At 42.1% G+C, this 24701-nt stretch overlaps 1 protein-coding gene across 9 annotated transcripts in view; it reads left to right on the forward strand.

Annotated features, from left to right (window-relative positions):
• The window catches only part of phldb1b (pleckstrin homology-like domain, family B, member 1b), a 155626-nt gene that overhangs the window by 125736 nt on the left and 5189 nt on the right, over window positions 1-24701 (forward strand). For 5 of the 9 annotated variants that reach the window (XM_051957529.1, XM_051957531.1, XM_051957532.1 and 2 more), the window contains 14 exons: window positions 669-824; window positions 1478-1588; window positions 1737-1826; window positions 2255-2389; window positions 4295-4456; window positions 7162-7299; window positions 9674-9790; window positions 9883-9985; window positions 11570-11912; window positions 16020-16110; window positions 16855-17001; window positions 18178-18397; window positions 21329-21414; window positions 21563-21592. In XM_051957529.1, coding sequence (XP_051813489.1) covers window positions 669-824; window positions 1478-1588; window positions 1737-1826; window positions 2255-2389; window positions 4295-4456; window positions 7162-7299; window positions 9674-9790; window positions 9883-9985; window positions 11570-11912; window positions 16020-16110; window positions 16855-17001; window positions 18178-18397; window positions 21329-21414; window positions 21563-21592 — 1929 coding nt within the window. The remainder of the gene's footprint in view (window positions 1-668; window positions 825-1477; window positions 1589-1736; window positions 1827-2254; window positions 2390-4294; window positions 4457-7161; window positions 7300-9673; window positions 9791-9882; window positions 9986-11569; window positions 11913-16019; window positions 16111-16854; window positions 17002-18177; window positions 18398-21328; window positions 21415-21562; window positions 21593-24701) is intronic. The other 4 variants (XM_051957530.1, XM_051957534.1, XM_051957536.1 and 1 more) reach the window with 4 other exon arrangements.

Below are 24701 nucleotides of genomic sequence, written 5' to 3' on the forward strand. Positions count from 1 at the left end.
TATGGAGATATTCCATTAAAAATCAGCCGTTTCCAGCTAGAATAGTCATTTACCACATTAATAATGTCTACACTGCATTTATCATTCAATTAATGTTATTATCATTGAAAAAAATGAGATTTCTAAGTGACCCCAAACTGTTCAATGGTAGTGCATTTTCACACTGAAGGCAGTCTTTTCAGTGAAGATGCTGAGATTTTTTTTTCGATGTAGTATTTGTACTATTACTTTATTATTCCATATTATAGTTATTTATTCTCCAGCAGTCTGTGTAGTAAAGTAGTGTGAACGTGATGGAGGAAAGATTAAAATGCTGTTAAATTTAAAAACATCAAAAGGTGAAAAAGTCTTAATGAGGTTGTGTTAATGTAAGTGCCTCCCATGTGTAGTAGTGTTTCTAACTACTGCTGCAGAAGCATGTTCCACGTGGCTGTCTGTTTGGCTGAACATGCCGTGCTTTTAGTTGTCCTAAAAAAAGCTTCAGCCGAGCTAGAGAAATGTTTCAGTCACAAATATTAAAATCAAGTGCTGATAGAAAGTTGCACTTTGCTATCAGCAGCTGCTCAAGTCTGGAAACAGTGGATGGCTTTAAAATGATCGAGTTCACGTAGGATTTTATATTTTTTTATATTTGTGACATGACCGCGAATATTGTGTGGCTCCGTTAGGATGGAGAAGCGCTGGAAGCAGGAACTAAAAAGTTTGAGGACCTGGAGTTTCAGCAGCTGGAGAGAGAAAGCAGCCTGGAGGAGGAAAGAGAAACCATCAGCCAGCAGCTGCTCCAGGAGCGAGCGGAGTACCACAGCAGCGTGGCCAAGAGGAAGGTGAGGAAACGAGGCGGACTGTGGCAGAATGACGATGCAAGAATGTCCTTGTCATCACATTAATTGATTTTTGTAAGAGATGAGACTGTCGCAGGAAGATCTTTAGCTCAGGTACTGGATTATCTAGTGAGTCTGACTGTACTGCTGCCAGAAAAGCCAAGTTTCCTTTTCCTGTAGCGTGTCAGGCTTCTACAAACACCTTTCATACCACAGGAGAGTCAACAAGAAGCAGTGTTTGTGGGTTAGTTTGCTTGCGAAACACAATTTGCAATGCATTCTGCTTAGGGAATAAGTTACAGAATGTACTGTGTAAGCAATGTAGAGCCTGAGACTTCTTCACAGAGTAAACACAATGTGTTCCCACACACTGGCGCTCTGCAGCCAAATGAGCCTCAGACCATCTGAAGGCGGTGCAACAGGAGACACTTGGCTTATTTTCTCACTGCAGAGGCAACATCAGTGACTCCAAAGTTGTTTGACGATGTTCTTCTACTATTTACATCAACACAATGCTGTCACAGACGTTTGGTAGTTCCATATGGGCTTTCCTTTGTGCGTTGACTCAGCCCTGTCACATCTTCCACTCTGGTGTTTCATAACGTGTACAATGCTGCAGCTTGTAGTAAATCTTTATTTTTTCCTTCTTTCTGTAGGAGAAGGTGTCTGCTCTGGAGAACCAGGCCAGTCAGCTCGGCCTGCAGGCGTCTCAGGAGTGTGAGCGGCTGGCCAAAGACAGAACACTCACGCTGCAAATGCTCCAAAAGGTACAAGAACCAGTTTAAACAAGCAGGGAAATCATGTCTCACCCAAACGGAGACAAACGTACGGCCACAGCAACATGCGGAGGCTTCATTAGTCTTACGTTTTAGACGTTGCTCCTGTGAAGGATGAATGTACGTTTTCATTTTCCAGGAGAAGGAGAGGCTGTCGGCCCTGGAGAAGAGGTACCACAGCCTGACTGGAGGAAAGAGCTTCCCCAAGTCTTCCACTGCAATGAGGGAGGTGAGAGAATCACTGATCCTGTTTGTTTGGGCTGGGAATAAAACGCACACCCTAATTTCACAGTCGCCTCTTTCTGTGCTTCGGCCTGAAAACACGAGGGAGCTTTGATGACTCACAGCTGATTCCTCACCACATTTAATCTGTTAACACTCTGATTTGTTGGTGTGCAGACTTGGTGATAATCGTTTGGATCTAACTGATGAACGTTTTATGGCTGGAAATGTAACTGATCTGTGTTTTGAACGCAGACTTCTTGTTCAGAGTGCGGAGAGTCGACTAGTCTTTGTGTTGCATTACTGAAGTGTTACACTCAGATGTGTTTCAGAAGCTGGAACAGAGGGAAGGCGACTGACAGAGTAGAACTTCTATTTGGTGTCCCGTCAGTTTTCTGTCGGCATTAAAGGCTTGTCCCTGGACTGTTGAAACAGGAATCGCTCCGTATCAGCGAGGCTGACCTGTTGTTGGAGGATGTCCACTCCTCCCAGCTCTCCCTCTGTCGAGCCTCTCCTTCCTACTTACAGCCCCCCCCTCCCTGTCAGTTGTACCCCAGCAGCCCTACAGAGGTAACTGAACTAATGATCCCTGCATGACGCCCACAGCTTCCCCACGCCGTCTTGTGCGACTCACCCCAAAAGTCACTGTGTCAGTGTCCTGGTCACGCTGTGGCTCTGAGCGCACCTGCTTAATTTCAGTTTCTCACAAAGGCGTAAGTCAGTGCTTTTGGTTGGTGTGATGGGTGCCACAGCTGTAACTTTTTCTTATCGTTTACCACTGCATCACTGGTGGCTGTGAAGTGCCTGTTTGTGGCCTAATTGTGTGTGATGTTGTAGATTCACTGTCTGTTGCTGAGTGTGTTCCTGTTTGTCTGTTGTCACACACACACACACACACACACACACACGGTGCACCTTTTAGCTCAAATAACAACCACCAGGTAAAATTGGGGCCTGGTTGTTGGCTTGTCGACCGGCTCTGTGCTTGTGTGTGCTCGTGTGTGTTACTGTGCGGTACAACGCCGTCCTCATGGCTTCTCATCCTGTCTGTTGTCGGCTGCTGTGCTGGTGCTCAGGAGTACCTGAAGCTGTCGGATGTCTATAAGATGTACGGCAGCAGCGGCCACCGTGACAGAGGCAAGCCGGGCTGGCACGGCCGCTCGTTTGCCATAGATGCTGCATTAACTGGCGCCTGCGAGGTACCGTCAGTTCCCGTCTGTCCCTCTCCTGATCTGCTCTGTCTTCATTTCTGCTCCCTTGTCTCTCGCACCGTCCTTCCATTTTCATGTCTTGTTGCTCCCTCTGCTGGTTTGCTGTTAATCAAACTGACTGTACTGTTGGCTTTCCTGTCTGCTACGTGAGTGTTCGCAGTAAGCAGCTTGTAGTCGTCCTCTGCAGCCGACCGCGAGGCAGCGTTCACTCACAGCAGACACAGGACGGTGTGACTGCTGCAGCACCAGATCACACTAGCTGTACAGGGATGGATTTAGAAATGATTGTAAGATTTCATGCCATAAGTGTTCAATTTGACCTTTTAGGTTTATTTTAGCAGCAACAATGCTTGAATAGAATAGATCTTTATTGTCACTGTTACAGAAAACAATGAAAATTGGTTCAGCAGCATTAGAAATAGTCTATTTAACACACCTTGAAAATATATAAACATAAGAGCAAGATTGCACATGATATGAATTGCACTATAACATGTAGGGAAGGCTGTATTTGAAGCTTTTTTCAGTGCCCATACTTTACCTTTGGTGTAATACTTTTATTCATATGTGAGGAATGAAAACACATTTCTCTGGTTTGTGTTTGACAGCATAAAACAAACTTGTAAATTGCTGCAGTTTTTAATTTTAAATGAACAGCTTGTCTAATTTGAAAGAGGGAGTGATGGTTTTGGATATGTGATGCAGCAGGGCACGTTTTGGTAAAAAGTATTGCAGTAAACTCTATTGTTGAACCCGTAATAGAGAGAAATCTTTTAACATGTTGCATTTAAATTCCAGTCAGTAGCTTCCCATAGGTCCACATGTTGATTTCATCTGCACTACCGGTGTCAAAGTTTGGACACACCTGCTCGTTCAGTGGTTTATTTAGTTATTTGCTACATTGTAGATAAATACTGAAGACATCAAAACTGGAAAAGAACACATATGGAATTATGTTGTAAACAAAAAAGTGTTAATCGTCAGTATTAATCTACAATGTAGAAAATAAAACAAATAAATTAAAAAGCATTGAATGAGAAGGTGTGTCCAGACTTTAGACTGGTGGTGTACTGGTCCAGCCCTGGTGTTGACTGTGTGTATTGTGTGTTATAATCCAGTCACCGTTTCCTTCCAGACCTTTCCTCCTCTGTACCTTCATGGCACAGAAGGACTCTAAATGTACTTGACATGTTTCCCTCCTGCTGCCTGACGTGTTTCTCTTCACTCCTCTCCTCCTGTGTGTGTGTGTGATTCCTCTGAGAAGGAGTATGTGACAGTGGGCCAGTTAAATCAGATGTATGGGATGCCAAAGGTGGAGTCGTCCCCTACCTCCCCGCTTCGCCAGCACCTGCAGCCTGGAGCGGTAGACCCCGCCTTCTCCTGCCTCCCCTCTCCTCATGGCTCCTCCCTCTCTCTCTCTGTGGAGGTGTGTGCTGTCCTTCCCTCTTCTTCTCCTTCCAGATCACCCGTGTGTTCACCTCTGCAAAGCCATAGGATCTAAACTAGTGTCCGCTGGCCTGCTTTGCTTGTTTTGTCGTAAATCATTTTTAGGGTTAAAATTATCCAGAGATTCAAGAGAGTAAAGCAAAGAAAAAAAATCATCCACTACCATTCAAAAGTTTGGTTTCACCCAGGCAATTCCATGTTTTCCATAAAACTCACACTTTTATCCATGTGCTAACATAACTGCACAAAGGTTTTCTATTTATCAATGAGCCTTCCAACACCATTAGCTAACACAATGTAGCATTAGAACCATAGACTGTATATAAAGATGGACGTAGCATCTGGCTCCAGAATTGAAGCCAACCTGGAAGTGTCAAAAACTTGCAATATCACGCCGTCCGCTAGGGTTGGCTCCAAAAAGCTTTTTCTCCATAGACCCCAGTTCATTTTTGGAAAAAATAAAATTTGATAGACTGATTTTCTACAGCTCAGGATTTTTTCCCCGTTAGTTTTCATGGTCAAAATGAGAGATCAGGTGGCCGATCTTAAAATAAATCAATACCGAATTTTAAATAAATCGTTAAAGTTGGCGGAGCCAGGGGGCGTGGCTATACTTGATTGACAGCAACAGAAGCCTCTGCGGTAAAATGTGGATGGGATAAGAGAGTTGCTCTCCGGTCCAGTCTGTTTGACGCTTTTTACGTCACTGGCTCCAAAAAATCCAAAACGGCGACCAGGAAGTAGCAAAATCCGGCCTTCATTTTCTCAGCATTGAAACCAACGGGTGACGTCACGGTTAGTTCACGTCTGATTAGAACACAGGAGTGATGGTTGCTGGAAATGTTCCTTTGTACCCCTATGGAGATATTCCATTAAAATCAGCTGTTTACAGATAGAATAGTCATTTACCGCATTAACAATGTCTACACTGGATTTAACATTCATTTAATGTTATCTTCACTGAAAAATCAGGACATTTCTAAGCGGCCCCAAGCTTTTGAACGGTAGTGCATGTCCATGTGTCAGAGGTCATCTTGCAGATGCTGATGTGTCTCATGAGGACTTGCAGTGGTCTAAACCTGTCATGTGACAGCTGAATATGAGTAGAACAATCGTGGAATACATCTCAGCCCAGCTTCTTCATGAGAATATGGGTAACATGAGGCTCAACATAGAGCAAAGTTACCACTGAACCATGTCAGACAAAAACCATGAAGGATGCAGAATAGATGCTTCATCAGAAACTAATGCAGTCTGTGTCCATTCTACATGCTGTTTGTACACAATCTGTAATACATGCTGATTGTCATATTATCCAGTATTTGATGTACAACAAAAACAGCAGACTGAACTGTTTAGTACCAAGAATGGTTCTGATCCAGGAGCATTTAGAACATCATTGCCGCTGTGTGAGCACCTTTTGCTTCTTTTGTGAGTTGAAGTGTTGGAGAATCCTGCTGGAGCCGTTCAGTTTGGAGAGGCAGCAACGGACAGATGCAGAATTTTATTCATTTCAGTCTTCAGTTTATTTACACAGTCTTATGCGAAGTGAAAGAATGGAGGAACTATGTCCTTTCTGCAAATGTCCTGCCTAAATGACTGTATATGCCGTTTATCCCGCTGTATATTAGCTATAACCCCTGTTTTGGTGAACTGGTGCTTCTGTTTCCAGAGCTGATCAACACTTAAATGAGGGGACCTCTTCCTTCTTTTCTGTTGCTAAGCGTCCCTTTCTCTGCTGTCTGTATAAACAGTTTAAGGTGTTTGGATTCACTGATGGTGTAGAGTAGGTGTGCACTGCTTAAACTAGACTTTTCACCATCACTGCTGGAGCCCATGAGGCCTCTAAATCTTATGATGTTGCTGTGTTTGTCTGTTCCACTGCAGCTTTGCCTGAAGTCATAGGTTTTCCAAAGATCTATTAAATGTGCGCTCACAGCCATAATACTCACTTTATTAACGTAATCCGTCATATTTGATACCATGTATGTTGTATCTTTTCCTGTCATTCTATCTGAAGACTGGATTGTGAGGGAATTTTAATGAATCAGTTTCATCTCCTACTTCTACCAGGAGAAGAGAAAATAATGAAAAATGAAGCTGCTCTGTTTAACGTGATTATGAGCTGTGTGACAGTGATGTTGGGAACAGGAGTGCTTTGTAAGCGGCTCGTCTCAGTCAGCTGTCTGCTATGGCTTTATCAGAAACAGATTCTCAGCAATAATGTAAACAGAACAATAAAAACGAATGTGTTTCTGGCACGACGATACTTCAAGGATGCTGCATTCTCTGAGATAAATGGCACACGCTCAATGAATGAAACTGCTTAATCTTAAACTCCGTGTCCAACGACACATTAGTTTAAGACATGAAACAGGAGGAACTTAAATGTTCTTGTGAGAAACTGGGTCATTGCAGCAGCAACATGGAATTAAAACACAGAAATGTAAAACAGGAATATAGCAGCTGGAGGGTATAAAAAACAATAATGCCTTGAATATAGTTAGGAATAATTTTCAAAGTATAAAAAACTTAATTACAGCTTTTGAGGGTGTGGAAAACAAACACTTCCATCCTGTTTCTACTGTCTTTGAATGCTTTCTAATCTCCTCTTTGTCTTCTCCTTTCTTCTCTCCTTTCCCTTCGTTTCCACCGTCTCTCTCCTTCTGTCTCTGCTCTCTCCAGTCTGAGGGCAGCAGGCCTCTCCTGCCCAAGCTAGATTTAGAGCAGTGGTACCAGGAGCTGATGGCTGGCTCCAGCCACCTCTGCTGCCCTCCCGCTCTGCCGGCCAAGTCGCTGTCAGGCCGCAGACCTGTGCTGCAGGTACAGGCTCTTCTTTTGCCTTGCTCCTCGTGCTTTTTCACTCATTCCTCTGCTCTGCTGTTATTTCTCTGCTGGTCTTCAAGCTGCTGTCGACTCACTTCTAGAGAAGGAAGGTGTGTGTGTGTGTGTGTGTGTGTGTGTGTGTGTGTGTGTGTGTGTGTGTGTGTGTGTGTGTGTGTGTGTGTGTGTGTGTGTGTGTGTGTGTGTGTGTGTGTGTGTGTGTGTGTGTGTGTGTGTGTGTGTGTGTGTGTGTGTGAGAATAGTGGATTCAGGAGGTATTCAGCTCCCTTTTTTGCACAATTGAATTAAAATTCAAATTAAATCTGCTCAGCACATTGTGTAGTGTATTTACCTTTAAAAGGATAAAAATGTCGTTTTTCATCATCATCCATCAATACATGGTCATAGAAATGTTTGCCACTTAATTAAAAATCCAATCTGAAATGTGTAAATTACAGCTCTGTTATCTTTGTTGTTTTTGCTGTAGCACCCCAGTGTGGTCACTCCAAATAAAGGTAGAGCACTGGAAAAAATGCCTCTCTCAAAACAAGAAAAAAAACGTGTTTAAAGGAACTTTTACCTTGAAATAAGTGAAAAATCTGCCATTAGAACAAGTGAAAAATGGCTTGGTAGGATTGCTTGAAATAAGATGTGATATTTTGAATATTGAGATCTTAAAATTAGCTGAGAAAACTTATTTTAAGCTTTATTTTACCAGGATTGCCAAGTTTAGGTGTCTTATAATAAGCCAGACATGCTTAAAAAAAAAAAGAGGAAGCAGTTTTTCACTCAAACATAGATTTTTGCTTTCATGTAACCTCCTAATTTGAGATGTATTAACCCTCCTGCTGTCTTCATTTATGGGCGCCAAAAAATGCTGTTACCTTGTCTGAATAAATGCCAAAAAATCTGCAAAAAATTCCCCAAATTTCTGAAGATTTGCAAAACCTTCCTTAAAAGTTTCCTGTGAAAGTTTTATTTTATAAAAAATCCCCAAATTTGGCAAGAAAATTATTGTAAATATTTCCAAAAAATGAGTAAATATTTTCCAAAAAATCCTAAAACTATCTAATGTGACTACATATATATCAGTAAAACTTCTAATATATTTTCACGTGAATGTTCTTCAAGAAACATTTTTAACATTTCCTTTTTTGCACCAAAAATGTTGAAAATGTGGACATCAGAAGTTTCAGATTTTTTCCCCACATTTTCAAACTTTAAAACAGGTCAATTTGACCCGAAGGACGACACGAGGGTTAAACTTATTTTGAGTTTTCTTGTAAAATTCAACTAAAAACAAGATCATTTCAAGATTGTTTGACTTAACAAGATATTTAAGATGCGTTGTCTTAAAACAAGTCCCTCCATCTTGCTGAAATCTCACTTGTTTTAGTGAATTTACCTTCAATCAAGTGGGATGAGACATTTTGACTAAAATAAGACAAATAGACTTGGTAAGATTTGAGTTTTTGAAGTGAGGCACATCTGCAGGATAGTTAAAGCAGACAGGATGGACCTCCAACACCATAATGTGTGCGTAAAGTGACAGGATGCCGTCTTAATCCACTGTATACAAAAGAAAAGCGCTCTCATCATATGAAAAAATGTACAATGACAACTCTTAAAGCCTCCTTACACAACGAGAGAATCAAGTCCAGCTCAGCTTTCAACAACTCTGAGCATTAAGCACTGTCCGACAAACAAAAACAGGAATTACTTTGTGAACACAGGCATTTGAAGAGCTGCAGTTTTTCTTGTCTGGAATTTTAACGTTTGCTTTGGTGTAAAACATGAAGTCAATTTATGTGCGTGAGTTTGGAATAAAGCTGAGAGTCTTTGCCTGAAGCTGAAGACTACAGAAAACTTCAATCACCACTTAAATAAAGTTTGAGAGTGCGAACACTTTCAAGTCATTACTTTGAACATTAAGTCGCTGCAGCATTAAGTTAAATGAAGCTGATCAAACAGCCGTTCAGAAGGAGGGACGAGGCTGCCTCTTCAGGTGTGTGTGTGTGTGTGTGTGTGTGTGTGTGTGTGTTACTCTGCAGCCTGAATCATACGGTGTCTGACGGCTCTTTGATAGTTTTCATGTTGTCTTTGATACTGAAACAAACCGCTAATTGAACCGTAAGGTGGTTTTTTTTTTTTTCCTAGCATTTTATTTTAGCATCAGTCTTTCATAGTACTCCCAGCATAATGCCAGTCATGCTTTAACTGCTGTTCTCCTGCAGGAACGTGCAGCTCATTTGTGGTGGAGTTCAGCTGTACTTCTAACGTTGTTCCTGAACGTTCCATCTGCTGTCACATGGCTTTGTTTTAACGTCTTCACCGCCTTCTACTGACCTGTCTGTGCTTGTCGTGTGCTCCTCAGGTGTTCCGCTCTAAGCTGGACAGTGATCCAGGTGTGTCTCTCTATCAGCCTAAATCAGGCTCTGCGTCCCCTCTTCAGCACGGAACAGCGACTCTGGGACGCAACACGAGCTCCAAGGTAGGCTGCTTATGCAAGATATTTAATGGTTAGCTTTTGGAGAATGTGGACATGTCAGCGCTTTAATTGAAACATTTTGCATGACTCCACAGAGCCCCCTGCTGGCAGTTGGCAGCACTGGAAGTCTGCCCAGGAACCTGGCTGCAACCCTGCAGGACATCGAGACCAAGAGGCAGATTGCTCTGCAGCAGAAAGGTAACGGACCCGGTCAGCCCCTGAGGTTACTTTACAATAACCAACATGCGTCAACATTGCAGAATTCACAAGTATTTTTTTTTATCATCCGCTGCTGTTCAAAAGTTTGGGTCATCCACACAATTCCATGTTTTCCATGAAAACTCCCACTTTTATCCATGCGCTAACATAACTGCACAAGGGTTTTCTAATCATCAATGAGCCTCTCCTCTCTGTATGTTTGTGTGTGGCATCAGAAGGAGAACAGCTCCTTGTGCGTTAGTGCTGTGTGACTAAGTGGATCAGAGGAAAGCAGTCTGGTGTTTTAGCTCAGCTGGCTGCCACCCACAGGTGCTGGGTTGGAAACCGCAGCTGGTCACATTTGTCAGCGTCTGCAGTTTAGGGTTTGTCATGTGTGCCTGTGTCCGTCTGTGACTTGTGTCTTCCTGCACTGCTGCACCACAGAGCCCCTGACCTCCAGACAGAACACCACAGAGGGAAGCTCAGCAGGTAGATGGATCAACACGTCCAGGAGTTCATGATCTCTGAAGTTTTCTTCGTTTTGTTCAGTGGAATTGAGCCTTGTTTGTTCACCTGCTGTCTTTCTGTAAATCAAAGGCAGGTGTCTGAAATCAGCTGTTTTCCTGCAAACTAAATAGTTGAGAACAATCTTTTGTTCACCTCCAATCACTCAAAGCATCTAAATTTACCTGCAGAGTTTCAGTTCATCCTTCAGGTTAATGAATTAAAAGTATCTTGTGTTTAGTTAACCATCAAGACACAATAGAAGCAGAGATTGAAATACCTTCTCTTTGCTACATAGCAATCAGGCAGCCAATCAGCAGCCTTAGCTTGGAGGCTTCACCAAAGAGTGTATGTACCAAAAAAAAAAATCAAGGCTTATTCAGCCTGACAGGTTACTTCTGTTGATTTATCCATCAAAGGTAACATTTACCACAAGTTGACACTTGGCTGCTGTTAATTTCAGACCCTGTCTTCACCTAACCCTCTTCTCTTTAGTCTTCTCTTTGCCTCCTTTCTCTCTGGTGTGTCATTAACTCTTCTCCCCCAAAGATTTCTTTTCATCTTTTCTTTGTCTTTAACATTGAATCCTCTTTCTTCTCCCATCAATCTTCTATGAACATTCCTGCTGGAGAATAAATCTTGCATGTTCAGTCTTCAGTGAGCTCCTCCTTTGGAGCTGAGCTCTTTCCAGATGTACTGTATCTGCCCATTATCAGCTGCACAGCAGCATGGATTTGAAATGTGAGAAGTTGGATAGAGACTTAACTTTTGCCTCCACCTTGTGAAACTAGATTTTTGTAGTTTTCCTCGAGCTTGTATTACTGAGAGAGCACATACTTGTATGTGTGGTGCATGCTTATGGTCTCTTACGTTGTTTGCTGGTGCTGGTTTACATTTAGTGGGTCTTCAGTGTTCGATGCTTGGGAAGACCTGTTCACAGCCAGCGTGTTGGTTTCTGTAGGAAACAAACAGACCTGCTGAGTTGTTGCTTGCAGGGTGACCGTTCAATCATTGTTCGTCTTCCACCTCACATCAAAAAGCAAATGAATCCACTGATCAGGTTTCCCCTCCTCCCTCCAGGTCACCAGGTGATCGAAGAGCAGCGCCGGCGTCTGGCCGAGCTCAAACAGAGAGCAGCGGCTGAGGCTCAGTGCCAGTGGGAGGCTCTCCACGGCTCTCAGCCCCACCTCATGTCTTCATCCTCCTCATCGCCCTCCTACTCCCCCGTCATGGCCTACAGCCCCGCGCTGAGCCACAGCTCTGTCGGCCCTCCTCCTCTGGTCCACCACTCCATCCTGCACCACCAGCCACCGTCAGCCGGAGAGCAGCCCTACGACACGCTGAGCCTGGAGAGCTCAGACAGCATGGACACCAGCGTGTCCACGGGGAATAACTCGGCCTGCTCGCCTGATAACATGTCCAGGTATGACTGGAGAGCAGACACACACAGACATGGATAGAACATACTGATAAGGGATCGGCTCACGTTGCTCGTCTATGCAGTCAAGTCACTGACAGCCTTTGAACCTGAGCTTAATAGAAGTGCTTACATATGTAAAGATATGATCTGTACTCCTCAGAGTGTGCTGAAGACATGAGGGAGGAGTGGAGTAAAACATGTCAGTAAAGATGTCAGGTGTCTGGACATCAGCCTTTGGCAAAAACAGAACAGCTGAGAGATTTGTCTGTTTGAAGGCTTTTTGATCTGACTGGAATTCCATCAAGCCTGTCAACATTTTTCTTGATAACCACAAACCTTCCACTGCTAATCATTCATTTCAGAACACTAAACTGAGTCTCCAGTATCTAAAAATGGAGATTCCTGTTTTTGTTTTGTTTATTTTTTACCAGTACTGCCACTAAATGTCTCATGTAGCAAATACCAGAATGGTTGCTGAAACAGTAAACCAGTTAGTTGATCGACTTAACAGACAACTTCTTAGACTTTCTTGACAATGTCTTGTTTCATTTTTAAGCCAAAATTCCAACAAACGTTTGGGTTGAGCTGTGAGTAAAGTGAATATTTTTAGTTTTTGGACCCAAACAAAACATCCATCCATCATCTATAGATCGTTTAATCTTCATGAGGGTCATGGGTCACTGGAGTCTGTCCAGCTGACTTAGAGTGAAGACAGCAGACACCTGGACAGGTAACAGTCTATATAGAGACAAACAATCACACTCACATTCACACCTACGGACAGTTTAGAATCACTAATTAACCTCAGCATGTTTTTGGACTGTGGGAGAAAACCCACATATGTACAAGGAGGACATGCAAACTCCATGCAGAAAGATCCCAGGAAGGCCGGGACACGAACCAAGGATCTTCTAGCTGCAAGCCGGCAATGCTAACCACAACTCCACTGTACAGTCCACCCAAAAAAAAAGTGATATTTGTAAATGTCGCATTGAAAATTTTCCCGTAGAATCTCAAAGATTAAGCAAGTAGCATCGAAGAGAATCAGCAGATTATTTAAAAATTAATTAGTCAGATGTTCACAGGCACCATGCCATGGGAATGCGGTTCGAAATTAAACACTGGCTCCAAGCGCCTTCATCCAAACATATCACTGTTCATATCCAGCTACTGGTTGAAATGTTCCAATTGGATGCTAACACACACACACAAACAAACCCAATCCAAAGAGACACACAGACAGATAATCTTCAGGCTCCCCACCAGCTAAAGTCTTTATCATCGGGTCTGCTAACGTGGAGACCATCTGTGAGCGTGGCCAAGCTGTGAGCATTACAGCAGAACACACCACAGCGTGCTCTCAGCAGCAGCAGTCGTTGTTCAAATATCTTCTACAGCTCTCAGGAGTGATATTCCTAATGGTTTGTGGGATGATGTTCACGTGTCCTGAAATGAACGGTGCAGAGTGGAGACGGAAGCGACGGAGGAAACGGGGAGAAGCAAAGTTTGTGAAGCAGATTAGGCCTGAGACACTCACTGTTTCTAACAGTAATAGGAAGGTTTTTTATGAGAAAAATAAGAGCCCGTATTGATTAATTAATCAATCCTGGATGCTGATGAAAGCTTCAAATTTAATGGGACTTTTTATTAGAATTTCGTTCTGCCAGTTCAGTGTTCAGTCACCCTCTGAAGCTAGAGGTAGAAATTGCTAAAGTTTGACCATTCATCAGTCAGACAACAGAATGAATCGGTTTATTTTTTTTATTTTTTAACTTTTAGCGGACCTTAACCCTTACAAGGCCATGTTTCTGGAGAAGTACATATACTAAAACCACCTAATCCATAAAAATATTGATCAAGTCTTGCGAGGTCGCATTGCCGTTCGCCATGTTGAATTTCGGCCGGTACGGGTGTGGTATTACGGTACGCGGCCCCGATAAAAGCTTCGTAATTGCGGCGGCTCATACGGCTTTATCGTTTGAAATAAGCAAATTTGGGGCCAATGTTTATATCTTACCATTGGTCGACTTAAACATACGTGTGTGTGTGTATTTTATGTTAATTAGCGAGCCGAGAATGTTCGGTTTCGGCTGTGTGTACGAGTAAGCGCGAACCGAGTATACTCAGTCTCGGCTTTTTAACTCATTCGCTGCCATTGACGTCTATAGACGTCAATTGAAATCCGAACGTTCTCTGCCAATGACGTCTATAGACGTCAATCATGTTTTTTGACTGGGGGGGCTGCAGGATAGTCTGTCGGAGCTTGTCGGTGAAAATCCTGGAGTTTTGGAACGTGAGAGTGTTGCGGTGGGCCAAAAGAATGACAAAGACAGTGACCATGGTGGGGCGACAGCAAAAAGCACCGTTGCCAACAGCCGCTGGCGATCAAAGCCGCGCTAGTTTTCGGTTTCGGTTTCGCCACCACCGCTCTGTTGAGCTCATCTGATGAAGCCGAGTCAAATGAGTTGAGAGCGAGCACACAGACACACACACAGACACACACACACCTAAAAATATTTTGTTTATATTTTGCAAGATATATTGTTCTGAACCAAAATGTTGACTTGTGTTGTTTGTTTGTAAATAAATGATTTAGCTAACAAAAGGTTAAAAAGTTGACCTCAAAATGCTTTTTCCGAGTTGTTTTTGTTGTTTCATATAAGTAAACAACTGTTCAGTTGTGTGGGATGTCACTAAACCAAAAAATATCGGCATCAAAGTGATTGATGTGCCTCTCTGCACAAAAAGCTCGTTATCTGTTTTTTGGTCAAAAACAGGTGTTTTTGCTGAAACTACCCTATGTTCTGCTGCCGATAACTTTAGAACCGAAAATGCTAGAAACAAACTTTTTTTTCCTGATGAAAGAAGAGAATCTACACGTTCTTTCAATAGTTTCAATGTTTATGTAGTCTTAAAACTTGATATTCTGTAGATCTTGAAAAATCTGTCAAAATTCTTAAAAACTCTGGCAGTAGGGGGCTCTTTGCTCTGAAAACAGCTGGCAGCCAATGAGTTAAGGGTTAAACTAGTCATATATGATATGCAGTTTGGTTGGTACAGTAAGTCAAATCATTTGGAGTTTGTAAAGATTGTGTGAAAAAGAAAAAATCCTGTCCACCTCATCGCCACAAGAAGCCGTGACTGACTCAACAATCATATGCAAACATTCAGGGTCTTCTCAGCGGAACTGCAGCCTGAAGACAGATCAGGAAACAAATCAGTGAGATTGAGAGGGAAATAAATAAATGATTCATCAATAAAATTAGTGCAGTATGTCACAAAAACAATTCTCTGGAGATTAAGTTGCCAGCAAGTTGTTGGAAGCTACAGATTGGACATGGTGACGTATATTTCTGGGAATAAGATAAGATAAACTTTATTGATCCCACATTGGGGAAAGTTCACCGTTAAAGCAGCTTCCAGGAGAAAAAAAAGTATAAAGGCAGTCTGGAATAAAGTAGGAAACACAGAGTGCAAAAATTAAGACATTATATACACAAAAGAGAAGACTATTTACATGAGGATCAGTTATTACACATGAGTGATATGCATGTGTAAGTGGAAAAAAACTGCAGCAGTAACAGAGGTAGACCAGTTTATACAGCAGCATTGTAAAGTCTGACAGATGTTGATATAAAAACCTGCAGATGTCACCCAGGAAATTTCTGATTTCAGAAAAGCAGATTTTTTTTCAGTGAAGATAACATTAAATGAATGATAAATCCAGTCTAGACATTGTTAATGTGGTAAATGACTATTCTATCTGCAAAAAGCTGATTTTTAATGGAATATCTCCATAGAGGTACAGAGGAACATTTCCAGCAACCATCACTCCTGTGTTCTAATGCTACATTGTGTTAGCTAATGATGCTGAAAGGCTCATTGATGATTAGAAAACCCTTGTGCAGTTATGTTAGCACATGGATAAAAGCATTAAATCAAACTTTAGCCTGGTCGTGTAAATATGCTAACCACCATCTTTCTCCAGAATCACACTCCACCTTTAAGTGATTTGCTGTTGTGTAGCTTGTTGAGTGTAGCTGCTCTTGCTTTCAATGTAAAATGACTGAACAGTAGAACTTAATTTGGTGTTGTTGTGTTTGATGCCAGCGTTGGAGGAGTGGACGCTCTGAAGATTGAGGAGATGGAGAAAATGCTGAAGGAGGCGCAGCTGGAGAAAGCCAGACTTATTGAATCGCGGGTAAGACACACCGTCCAGAGAGGAGCTGATGACCCTGAATCCATACGTAGTGACTGATGAGTTTGTGCGGTGTTCGACAGCTTTGAATTGAACGTGAAAAATAGAGCTCCATGACAGTAAGTCAGAGCTGTTTATTGGCCTTTGAATGTCTTTGTGCTGATGAAGTAGCTCATTCTGAAAGGCCATTATAGATGATCCATCTTCTGCCCCAAAGCTTCTCTCCCACATCTCTGCTGTTACTGCCTCTGAAAGTCCATTACATCTTCAGAAAATTCCTTTTCTAATCGAGGTTTAAGGACTGAAATGTCATAAGTAAACGTGAAAATCGCTGAGTAAAGTTTCCGTTGTTTCTCTTGTCAAATTTGTATTAAAAACTATGCTTGTTATCGTCAGAATCTTTTTATAACTTCCACCTTCTGTTTGCCTTTTACACTTTTAGTCTTTCTGACTCCGCATGTCTCCTGAATGTTTGGGTGTTTTTTTTGTCTGTCAATCCGATCATAACTTCTCCAAAAGAAAAACAAAAGCTTTCTGTTAAAAGAGTGGAGCTGTGTGGTGGGGCTGCACGGTGGCCAGCAGTGGGAGTTTGTGGTCAGCTCCCAGCAGAATATGTACATAAATGTATGAATGTGGAGCTGAGTTCTGACTGGGGGGGAAAAAAAAAAAAAAAAAAAAAGAACACGCGCGCTCTGCAAAGCCGTTCCACAGATCAAAAAAATATTTAATGAAAGCTCTCTCCTCCAGGAACGAGAGAGCCTGGCTCGCCGTCAGATGCTGGAGGAGGAGAGGAGGAGGAGGGAGGAGGCAGAGAAAAGACTGCAGGATGAAACTTTCCACCGGCAGCAGCTAGTGGAGAAGGAGGTCAAAATGAGGGCCAAGAACTTCTCTCAGGTCAGTAAAATGAGGCATAATTGAGGCTGCATGGTGAAAAAGTGTAAAATTACCCCGCCTGTCAGCTAAAAGCGTAGCAGAAACATGCTGCTGAGGGAGAAACCCTGCAGTTTCCTCAGACTGGTGCAGCTGCAAGCCGATATTTTGTCAGTTTTCAGCATCATTAAATTAGACAATCTTCCTACCAAAAATAACCCCAACTGTACGTTCAGACAATCTACCCTCTGTATGTACACAACCGCTGTTCTCTGTGTCTCTACAGAAGACAAAGATGCAAAATCTGTACATTTTAACACATCTAAAGTTTGATTAGAATACATTGTTTGAGATTGAAGACGAGCTGCACAGTGCTCTGGTGGTTAGCACTGTCGCCTTGCAGCTAGAAGATCCCTGGATCCAGGCCTTCCCATAATCCTTCTGCATGGAGTTTATGTGTTCTCCCTGTGCATGTGTGGGTTTTCTCCCACAGTCCAAAAACATGCTGAGGTTAACTGATAATTCTAAATTGTCTGTCAGTGTGAATGTGTTTCTTTGTCTCTATATGTAGTCCTGTGATAGACTGTTACCTGTCCAGGTGTCCCCTGTCTTCAGTCTGTCAGCTGGGACTGACTCCAGCCCTCCATGACCCTAATGAGGATTAGATTCAAGAGCTTTATTTATCACAAACACACTTATGCATAGTGTAATGCACATTGTTCTAGACCTAAACATTAAGAGTAAGGATAAAGAATAAAAACACACAAGAAATACATGTATACATATGTATATATGCAGAGAGAGATAGAAATAAGCAAAGTAAATACATAAATCAAAGTGTCAAATAGTACAAATAATATACACACATACACATAAGGCTGAAAGTAAACAAGATGTTGAACAGAGTTTGCAGGTTTGATTGTCTGTTGTTTGAGGTTCAGCAGGAGGACAGTCTGTGGGAAGAAGCTCCTCATCTTCTCTGTCTGCCTTCAGGCAGCGATAACGCCGCCCTGGTGGCAGCAGAGAGAACAGTCTGTGGCTGGGGTGGGTGGCCTTTAAGCTGCAGGTTGGGGATTGCGTTTCTGATGGTAATTAAGCGGGGTCTTGATGATGGATGGATGATTAAAACGAGGCTGTCATGTGTTGTCTCTCTGTTGCTGTTGACCCTCCTTGTTTGTGTCTGATGCTCCGTCCCTCCAGGCCCGTCCTATGACTCGCTACCTGCCCATCAGGAAGGAGGAGTTTGACCTGCGCACACATGTGGAGTCATCAGGCCACAGCGTGGAGACGTGCTACCACGTCATCCTCACCGAGAAGATGTGCAAGGGCTACCTGGTGAAGATGGGAGGCAAGATCAAGTCCTGGAAGAAGCGCTGGTTCGTCTTCGACCGCCTCAAAAGGACCTTCTCCTACTATGTTGGTGAGTTACACCGTTCATGTTCTTCTGGGTTTCAGTGTGTGCTGCTGGCAGCTGCTCTGCTCTGCACTCTGTAGAGCACTTAAAATTTGTCTGGGTGGTGCTTTTTTCTTATTTTATGTCTTTATTGCCAATTCAGCAGTAGAGAGAGATGACAGAAGACTTGAACTGAAGAGCAGCGTCCCTGGGTGGGACTTTTCTGTCTGTTCAGCACAGTAGTACATTTTCTGTTCATGGAGCCCAGCCCAAGTTCTTGAAGATACAAACTGCTGATCTTCTTCACATTAGCCCTGCTGCGAACATTTCCCTGAGATAATATCAGTCCAAGGAGATGAAAGTTCTCATCCTCGATGCCTGTTCTCTCAAAGTGAAACATGAAAGACTTTCAGTATATTAAAGCAGAACAAAAACGGTGCGTTTGTGCAGCTCCTCTACCAGCCACAGCCTCACACATGTTGCTGTCAGGCTCTTGAAGGGGTCAGCATAGTTTCCTCAGACAGTGACTCCAGTTCAGTACTTTGTCTGTTTTACAGATGATTTACGATGATGTCGGCTTCTGCACCAAATGTACAGTACCGTTAAAAAGCTTAGGATCACTTAGAAATGTCCTTATTTTTGAAAGAAAAGCAGTTTTTCTCAATGAAGATAACATTAATTGAATGATAAATCAAGCCTAGACATAGTTAATGTGGTAAATGACTATTCTATCATTCCATTATTATCCCATTTTGGTTATTATGATGAAATTGAGAATATAATGTTGTGTTGAAGTGTCTGACCAAAATAAATTCAGTCATTCATTCATTCATTCTATCTGGAAATGGCTGATTTTTAATGGAATATCTCCATAGGGGTAAGTAGACAATTTTTCCTATTTTTGTAGATTTGAATGATAACCATGAAAAGAGTCCTTATTTTCTATTTGAGCAGAAATATTAGATGAAGTAAAAATCTGTCAACTTAAAATATACATAATAACATAAGGAGTCAGCACAATAAATTTGGTGTTGATAGCTAGTTTCCTTCTGAAGATAATTGTTCCACAAGATTTTTTGTATCTCTGCAAATCTGTTGCTATGGAAACTATAAAATGTGGCAGACTTTAGCTAAATGTAAAATGCTTCTACTAAGTCTATCTTTCTTTGTGCAAAGTTTTGTGTTGAATGGTTGCATTGTTTAGAAATTATAACAAAATAAGTTGTTTAATAAATTAGGGTAGACTACCACCTTAAGGTAGAAATAATTAACATGAACAAAACTTAAAAAAAATATACACCACCGTTCCAAAGTTTGGGGTCTTCCAGACAATTCCATGTTTTCCATAAAACTCCCACTTTTATCCATGTGCTAACATAACTGCACAAGGGTTTTCTGATCATCAATGAGCCTTTCAGCACCATTAGCTAACACAATGTAGCATTAGAACACAGGAGTGATGGTTGCTGGAAATGTTCTTTGACTGAGATACGTTTTTAAAGGTAAGAAGAGGGTTTAATACTGTGCCGTGATGTTTAAACAGTATTTTACTGATGCATTTGGTTGTAGTTGAGCTGCTTTTATATACTGTACCAGAGTGCATCATATTTTCTAAGCTCCTCGTGTTTCTGATAATCGATCTCAACTTCAAAAGCGAGTAGTAACTGCAGCTCAAATGCATGTAGTGCGGTGAGAGTACAACATTTTTCTTCTAAATGTAGCAGAGTTGAAGGATACAGTAGCAGAAAACGTGAATAATGAAATCAAATCTGACCTTGGTTTCCTGTAAATGCGTACCATTCCACCCCTGACTGTGTGTTACTGTGACGTCCTGTTCACGTGTCCATGCTGTGGTAGTGGTGCTGCGATGCGTTCAAGTCCTCTGTGTGTGTGCAGGGAGGCTTGGTTTTCCAAAGCTTGGGGTTATTTCTGTGTTACATCAGTCAGCAACAGTCAAAATATAATAGAAATAATATGTAAATACGAGAGAGTGTGGAATGGAGGAGCGGCTGCAGTGAGCTGAACACAAACGCTCTGCTGTGGATGAGTGGCAGTCAGAACGCGTGTCCTCCAGACCTTGAGCAGAATTGCATGTAGTATGTAGCATGCACGCCGGTGTAATTTGATCTTGTGCTGCGAGCTCTGGGACACTTGTTCGCTGTCAGGCCTTTGAAGTCCTCAGAAGGTTCCGCTTAAAGCTGCTTAAAGCGTACCTTGTTGAAAGGGAGCCAGTGTGAGGAGGTGTACTGAGATTACTTTGGCAGTAGTTAAAATGCGCTCGGCGCCACGCTCTCTGAGGGGGCTGATTGAGATGCATCGCTTGCCCTTGTCTCTTGACCTTGAACGATGAGTACCAGGAGGTGACGAGCGTAAGTCGTGCGCGCCGCTAATTCGTGCTAATCAACCTCAACCACAAGCAGAGTTTTGGTAATTTACATGCAGTCAAATGAGATGCGATTGCAGGGCTATTTGAATGCTAAAGAGGTCATTAGCAGATAATAGCTGCGTATTAAAACCAAAGTGTTATTCCTCGAAATGAAGCGCCGCGTTTCTACCTACTACTCTTAAGTTGGCTTGTGGAGTGTTTGTGCCTGGAGGTAGAGAGGGGCGTTGAGTTCCCCACCGGTTCCTTACTGCAGTTCTGCAGTGGCTGATGAAACAAACTGCAATGATGTACCAGAGTAGCGTAAGAATGCAGTCAAGTCTGAAAATACAATGAAGCACCACTGGTTTAAAAACAGAGAAAAAGTGCTGTGCTTGTCTTTTTCCATCCATCATCACAGACTATAAATTGGTCATGATCAAAGTTTGATTCCTTCTTTTTTTAATGCCCGTATCGCGTGTTCTCTCCGTCCTGATTCTAGGTGACGTGGAAGCGGTGGGCCTCTGCTTTTCCAGCCAAGAAAAGTCCAATTATTTCAGTCTCTGACCAAACCCACGTTGTTTTCCTTCCCACAGACAAACATGAGACCAAGCTGAAGGGTGTGATCTACTTCCAGGCTATAGAGGAGGTCTATTACGATCACCTGCGCAGTGCCACAAAGGTATGCTGGGAGTGACTCGTTATCTCACGGCCGTTTCTCACTTTAATTCTCATCCTGCGTTCTCTTTGATTTCACACATTGTTGCGCGCTCTGTTTTGCTTCATTTCTCCCTGTCTTGTGCTTTTGCTTTGGCCGGCTGCTGTCACAGAAGGGATTTTTCAACTTGAATATGACCAGTGTATGTATCCACGCTTCCTGTTCCCCCAGTGTGTCCAAACTCTCAGTGCTTTGTAGAGGAGAGGGTTTGTGGCTTCTGATGCATGGCTCAAATGTAGTGAGCGGCCTGAAGCCTGAAACCCTCTCATGTGTGGTAGTTTGAATTGCTAATCCTGCCTGTTCCCTCCGTCTATCCCAGTGCTCCCAGTGTAAACCAGTGGAGTGGTTTAGAAAACAGAGAAATGTGTGTGTGCTGTGTGTTTTAAGAAGTGTTTGCATGAAAGAAGCTGAGCAGAGGAATCCAGGTAAGGTCCACACCTGCTGATTGCTTCATATAAAGAAGTTATTTTTAGTCTTTTTCAGGTTTGATAGAAGAAAAGCCTGATTTGATCTCCCTTTCCTTTTTCATTTATTTTCAAAGAACCCTCTGTGCTGAGGAAGCGGTGGTTCTCCCCTGTAGATAGAGCTGTAGGTGTAGTTTTTGGCCCCGTTTCTGTTCTTTACTATGGGGGCTGCTTGCTGCTTGACTTGAGCCTTGCACGTCTTCTCATTGTTTTTTATCTCCAACATAAAGCCGCTGCCTCCTCATCTTCTGTGTTTGTGTGTGTTTGATGGCCTGTCGCAATGCAGCACACTCTGACAAACTGTGTGGCTCTGATCAGCTCTGCAACTTTGATTTTACTTGTCACTTCCAATGTCACATTACAGAGGGAGAAACTTTCAAGTCTGCTGCACTTAGAACACACACACAAAGAAAATGTTTTGGAGGAGGAAAAGTGATGCAGATGTTCGGTTCAAATACTTTACTAGTCTGCTTGGTTGCTCTTCAGAAGAAAAGACCGCAGTGAGGAAAGCAAATATGCGACCGCAATATCTGAAAGTGTCCTTTTGTTTGTGGAATATTACCGTCCCCGTAGTTCATTGAGTGGACGGCTGAGACATCCGTAACACCAATACTCCACATGAATGATGATCTCTTGTGCTGGGTTCGGTATTGGAAAACGATATTTCTCTGTGCAGAACTGGTCACTCTTGTATTAGACTCACAGCTGAGCATCACTTAACTGAAAATTGAAGATACCCAACAACCTTTGCCAAAAACATTGAGGGCATTTAATAAGTCAAGACTCCTCACAGTTTTTTGCAGCACAATATAAAAGTAATTCCATTTCTGCATCCACTTCTGTGCAGTTGTAGATTTAATATTTTTATGCGGATGTTTTAAGGCATTGTTTTAGTCACTTACTGGCTGATCAACAACCTTGATATATTAGCAAACAGGTGATGTGTGTGTTCACCGCTGACTGTACACACACTACCGTTCAAAAGTTTGGGGTCATCCAGGCAATTCCATGTTCTCCATGAAACTCACACTTTATCCATGTGCTAACATAACTGCACAAGGGTTTTCTGATCATCAATGAGCCTTTCAGCACCATTAGCTAACACAATGTAGCATTAGAACACAGGAGTGATGGTTGCTGGAAATGTTCCTCTGTACCCCTATGGAGATATTCCATTAAAAATCAGCTGTTTCCAGCTAGAATAGTCATTTAGGACATTAACAATGTCTACACTGGATTTATCATTCATTTAATGCTATCTTCATTTAAAAAATGATTTTCTTTTAAAAATAGGGACATTTCTAAGTGACCTCAAACTTTTTTACGGTACTGTAAAAGATGGATGTCACCTCCATGTTTGAAAAGTGAGGCCAATGAAGGGCTTCAAACCTGAATTTTTCCAGCAGCCAGCAGGGGGCGACTCCTCTGGTTCCAAAAAGTAGTCAGATTGTATTGAAGTCTGTAAGAAAATGGCTCTAGTTCTCAATTGATGTTCGACCTCAGTAAATATTTTCCCACTGAGTTTTCTGGTCTGAATGGCTAGTTTCACACCTCCATCAAAACATCTTTATAAATGATGGTGCCATTCAGAGAAAATTAGAGGATAAAGCAGGCTGGGTTTTAGGATGAGGCTACCTTGAAGTGAACATTTTGCTACGGTTCAGAATGCTTACTGTTTTACAAATCCAGCCCTCAGTTGTTACCACATCCAGTGGGTGGTTTGGCCTTCACTACGTCCATTTTTAAATTCTCTGTGACGTTCACCAGCTAGTCGCTAACTTTGCTAATGTGCTGTTTGGTGCTGGGCAGCCAGCATACAGTGGGTTTGAGAGTCTTTCTCTGGAAACAACCTGGAGCTGTGAAAGTGGAATTCAAAACAGCTAAAGTGTGGACTAAAGACCAGAACAGACTAGTAGTTAGCACTAAGAGGTAACTGAGGCAGACTGTGGTGTTAACTTTGCCTCTTTAACTTCAGTAAATTAATTTACTATTTAAAAAAATCTCATGTAAGGGTGGTCAGACCTGTTGAACAAGATGCATTTTTAAAGACTGGATTAGGAATTGGAGTTTAAAATCGAAGGTTAGCTCTGTCTTAACGCGTGTTCTCCACTGGTCCATTAACACAGCAGTGACTGAACACTAATACAAGACTGTGGAGTCCAGTTTAACTTAACGTCCTCCATTTATAGATGCTGTAGTTCTGATCACTGCTACAGGAACCGTGTGCTGTAGCGTATACAAGGTTGGAACAGATCTCATATAACTCAGAGAGGCAGCAGAGTTGGTAGGTTGTGTAAATAGACATGCACTGGAAAAAATGCCCCTCTCAGAACAAGAAAGGAAGCTTATTTCAAGGAACTTCTACCTTGAAACAGAACAAGTGAAAAATGGCTTGGTAAGATTTCTTGAAATAAGATATGATATTTAGAATACTAAGATCTTAAAATTAGCTGAGAAAACTTATTTTAAGCTCTATTTTACCAGGATTGTCAAACTTAGGTGTCTTAACCCTCCTGTTGTCCTCATTTACGGCACCAGAAAATATTGTTTCCTTGTCTTAAAAAACACGGTAAAAAAAATTCCCCAAATTTATAAAAATTTGCGAAATCTTCAGGAAAAAAATTCCTTAACAATTTTCCTTAACAGAACTTCGCTGGATTTTGGTAGATTTTTTTTTTCAAGTGTTCTTAAAGAAACTTTTTTTTCACCAAAAAATGTTCAAAAATGTTCCAAGAAAATTTGAAAACGTGGAAGTTTTCACAGTGAAAATATATATTTTTTTTCACA

The sequence above is a fragment of the Acanthochromis polyacanthus genome, chromosome 13, assembly GCF_021347895.1.
Source record: "Acanthochromis polyacanthus isolate Apoly-LR-REF ecotype Palm Island chromosome 13, KAUST_Apoly_ChrSc, whole genome shotgun sequence".
Classification (NCBI taxonomy): Eukaryota; Metazoa; Chordata; class Actinopteri; family Pomacentridae; genus Acanthochromis; species Acanthochromis polyacanthus.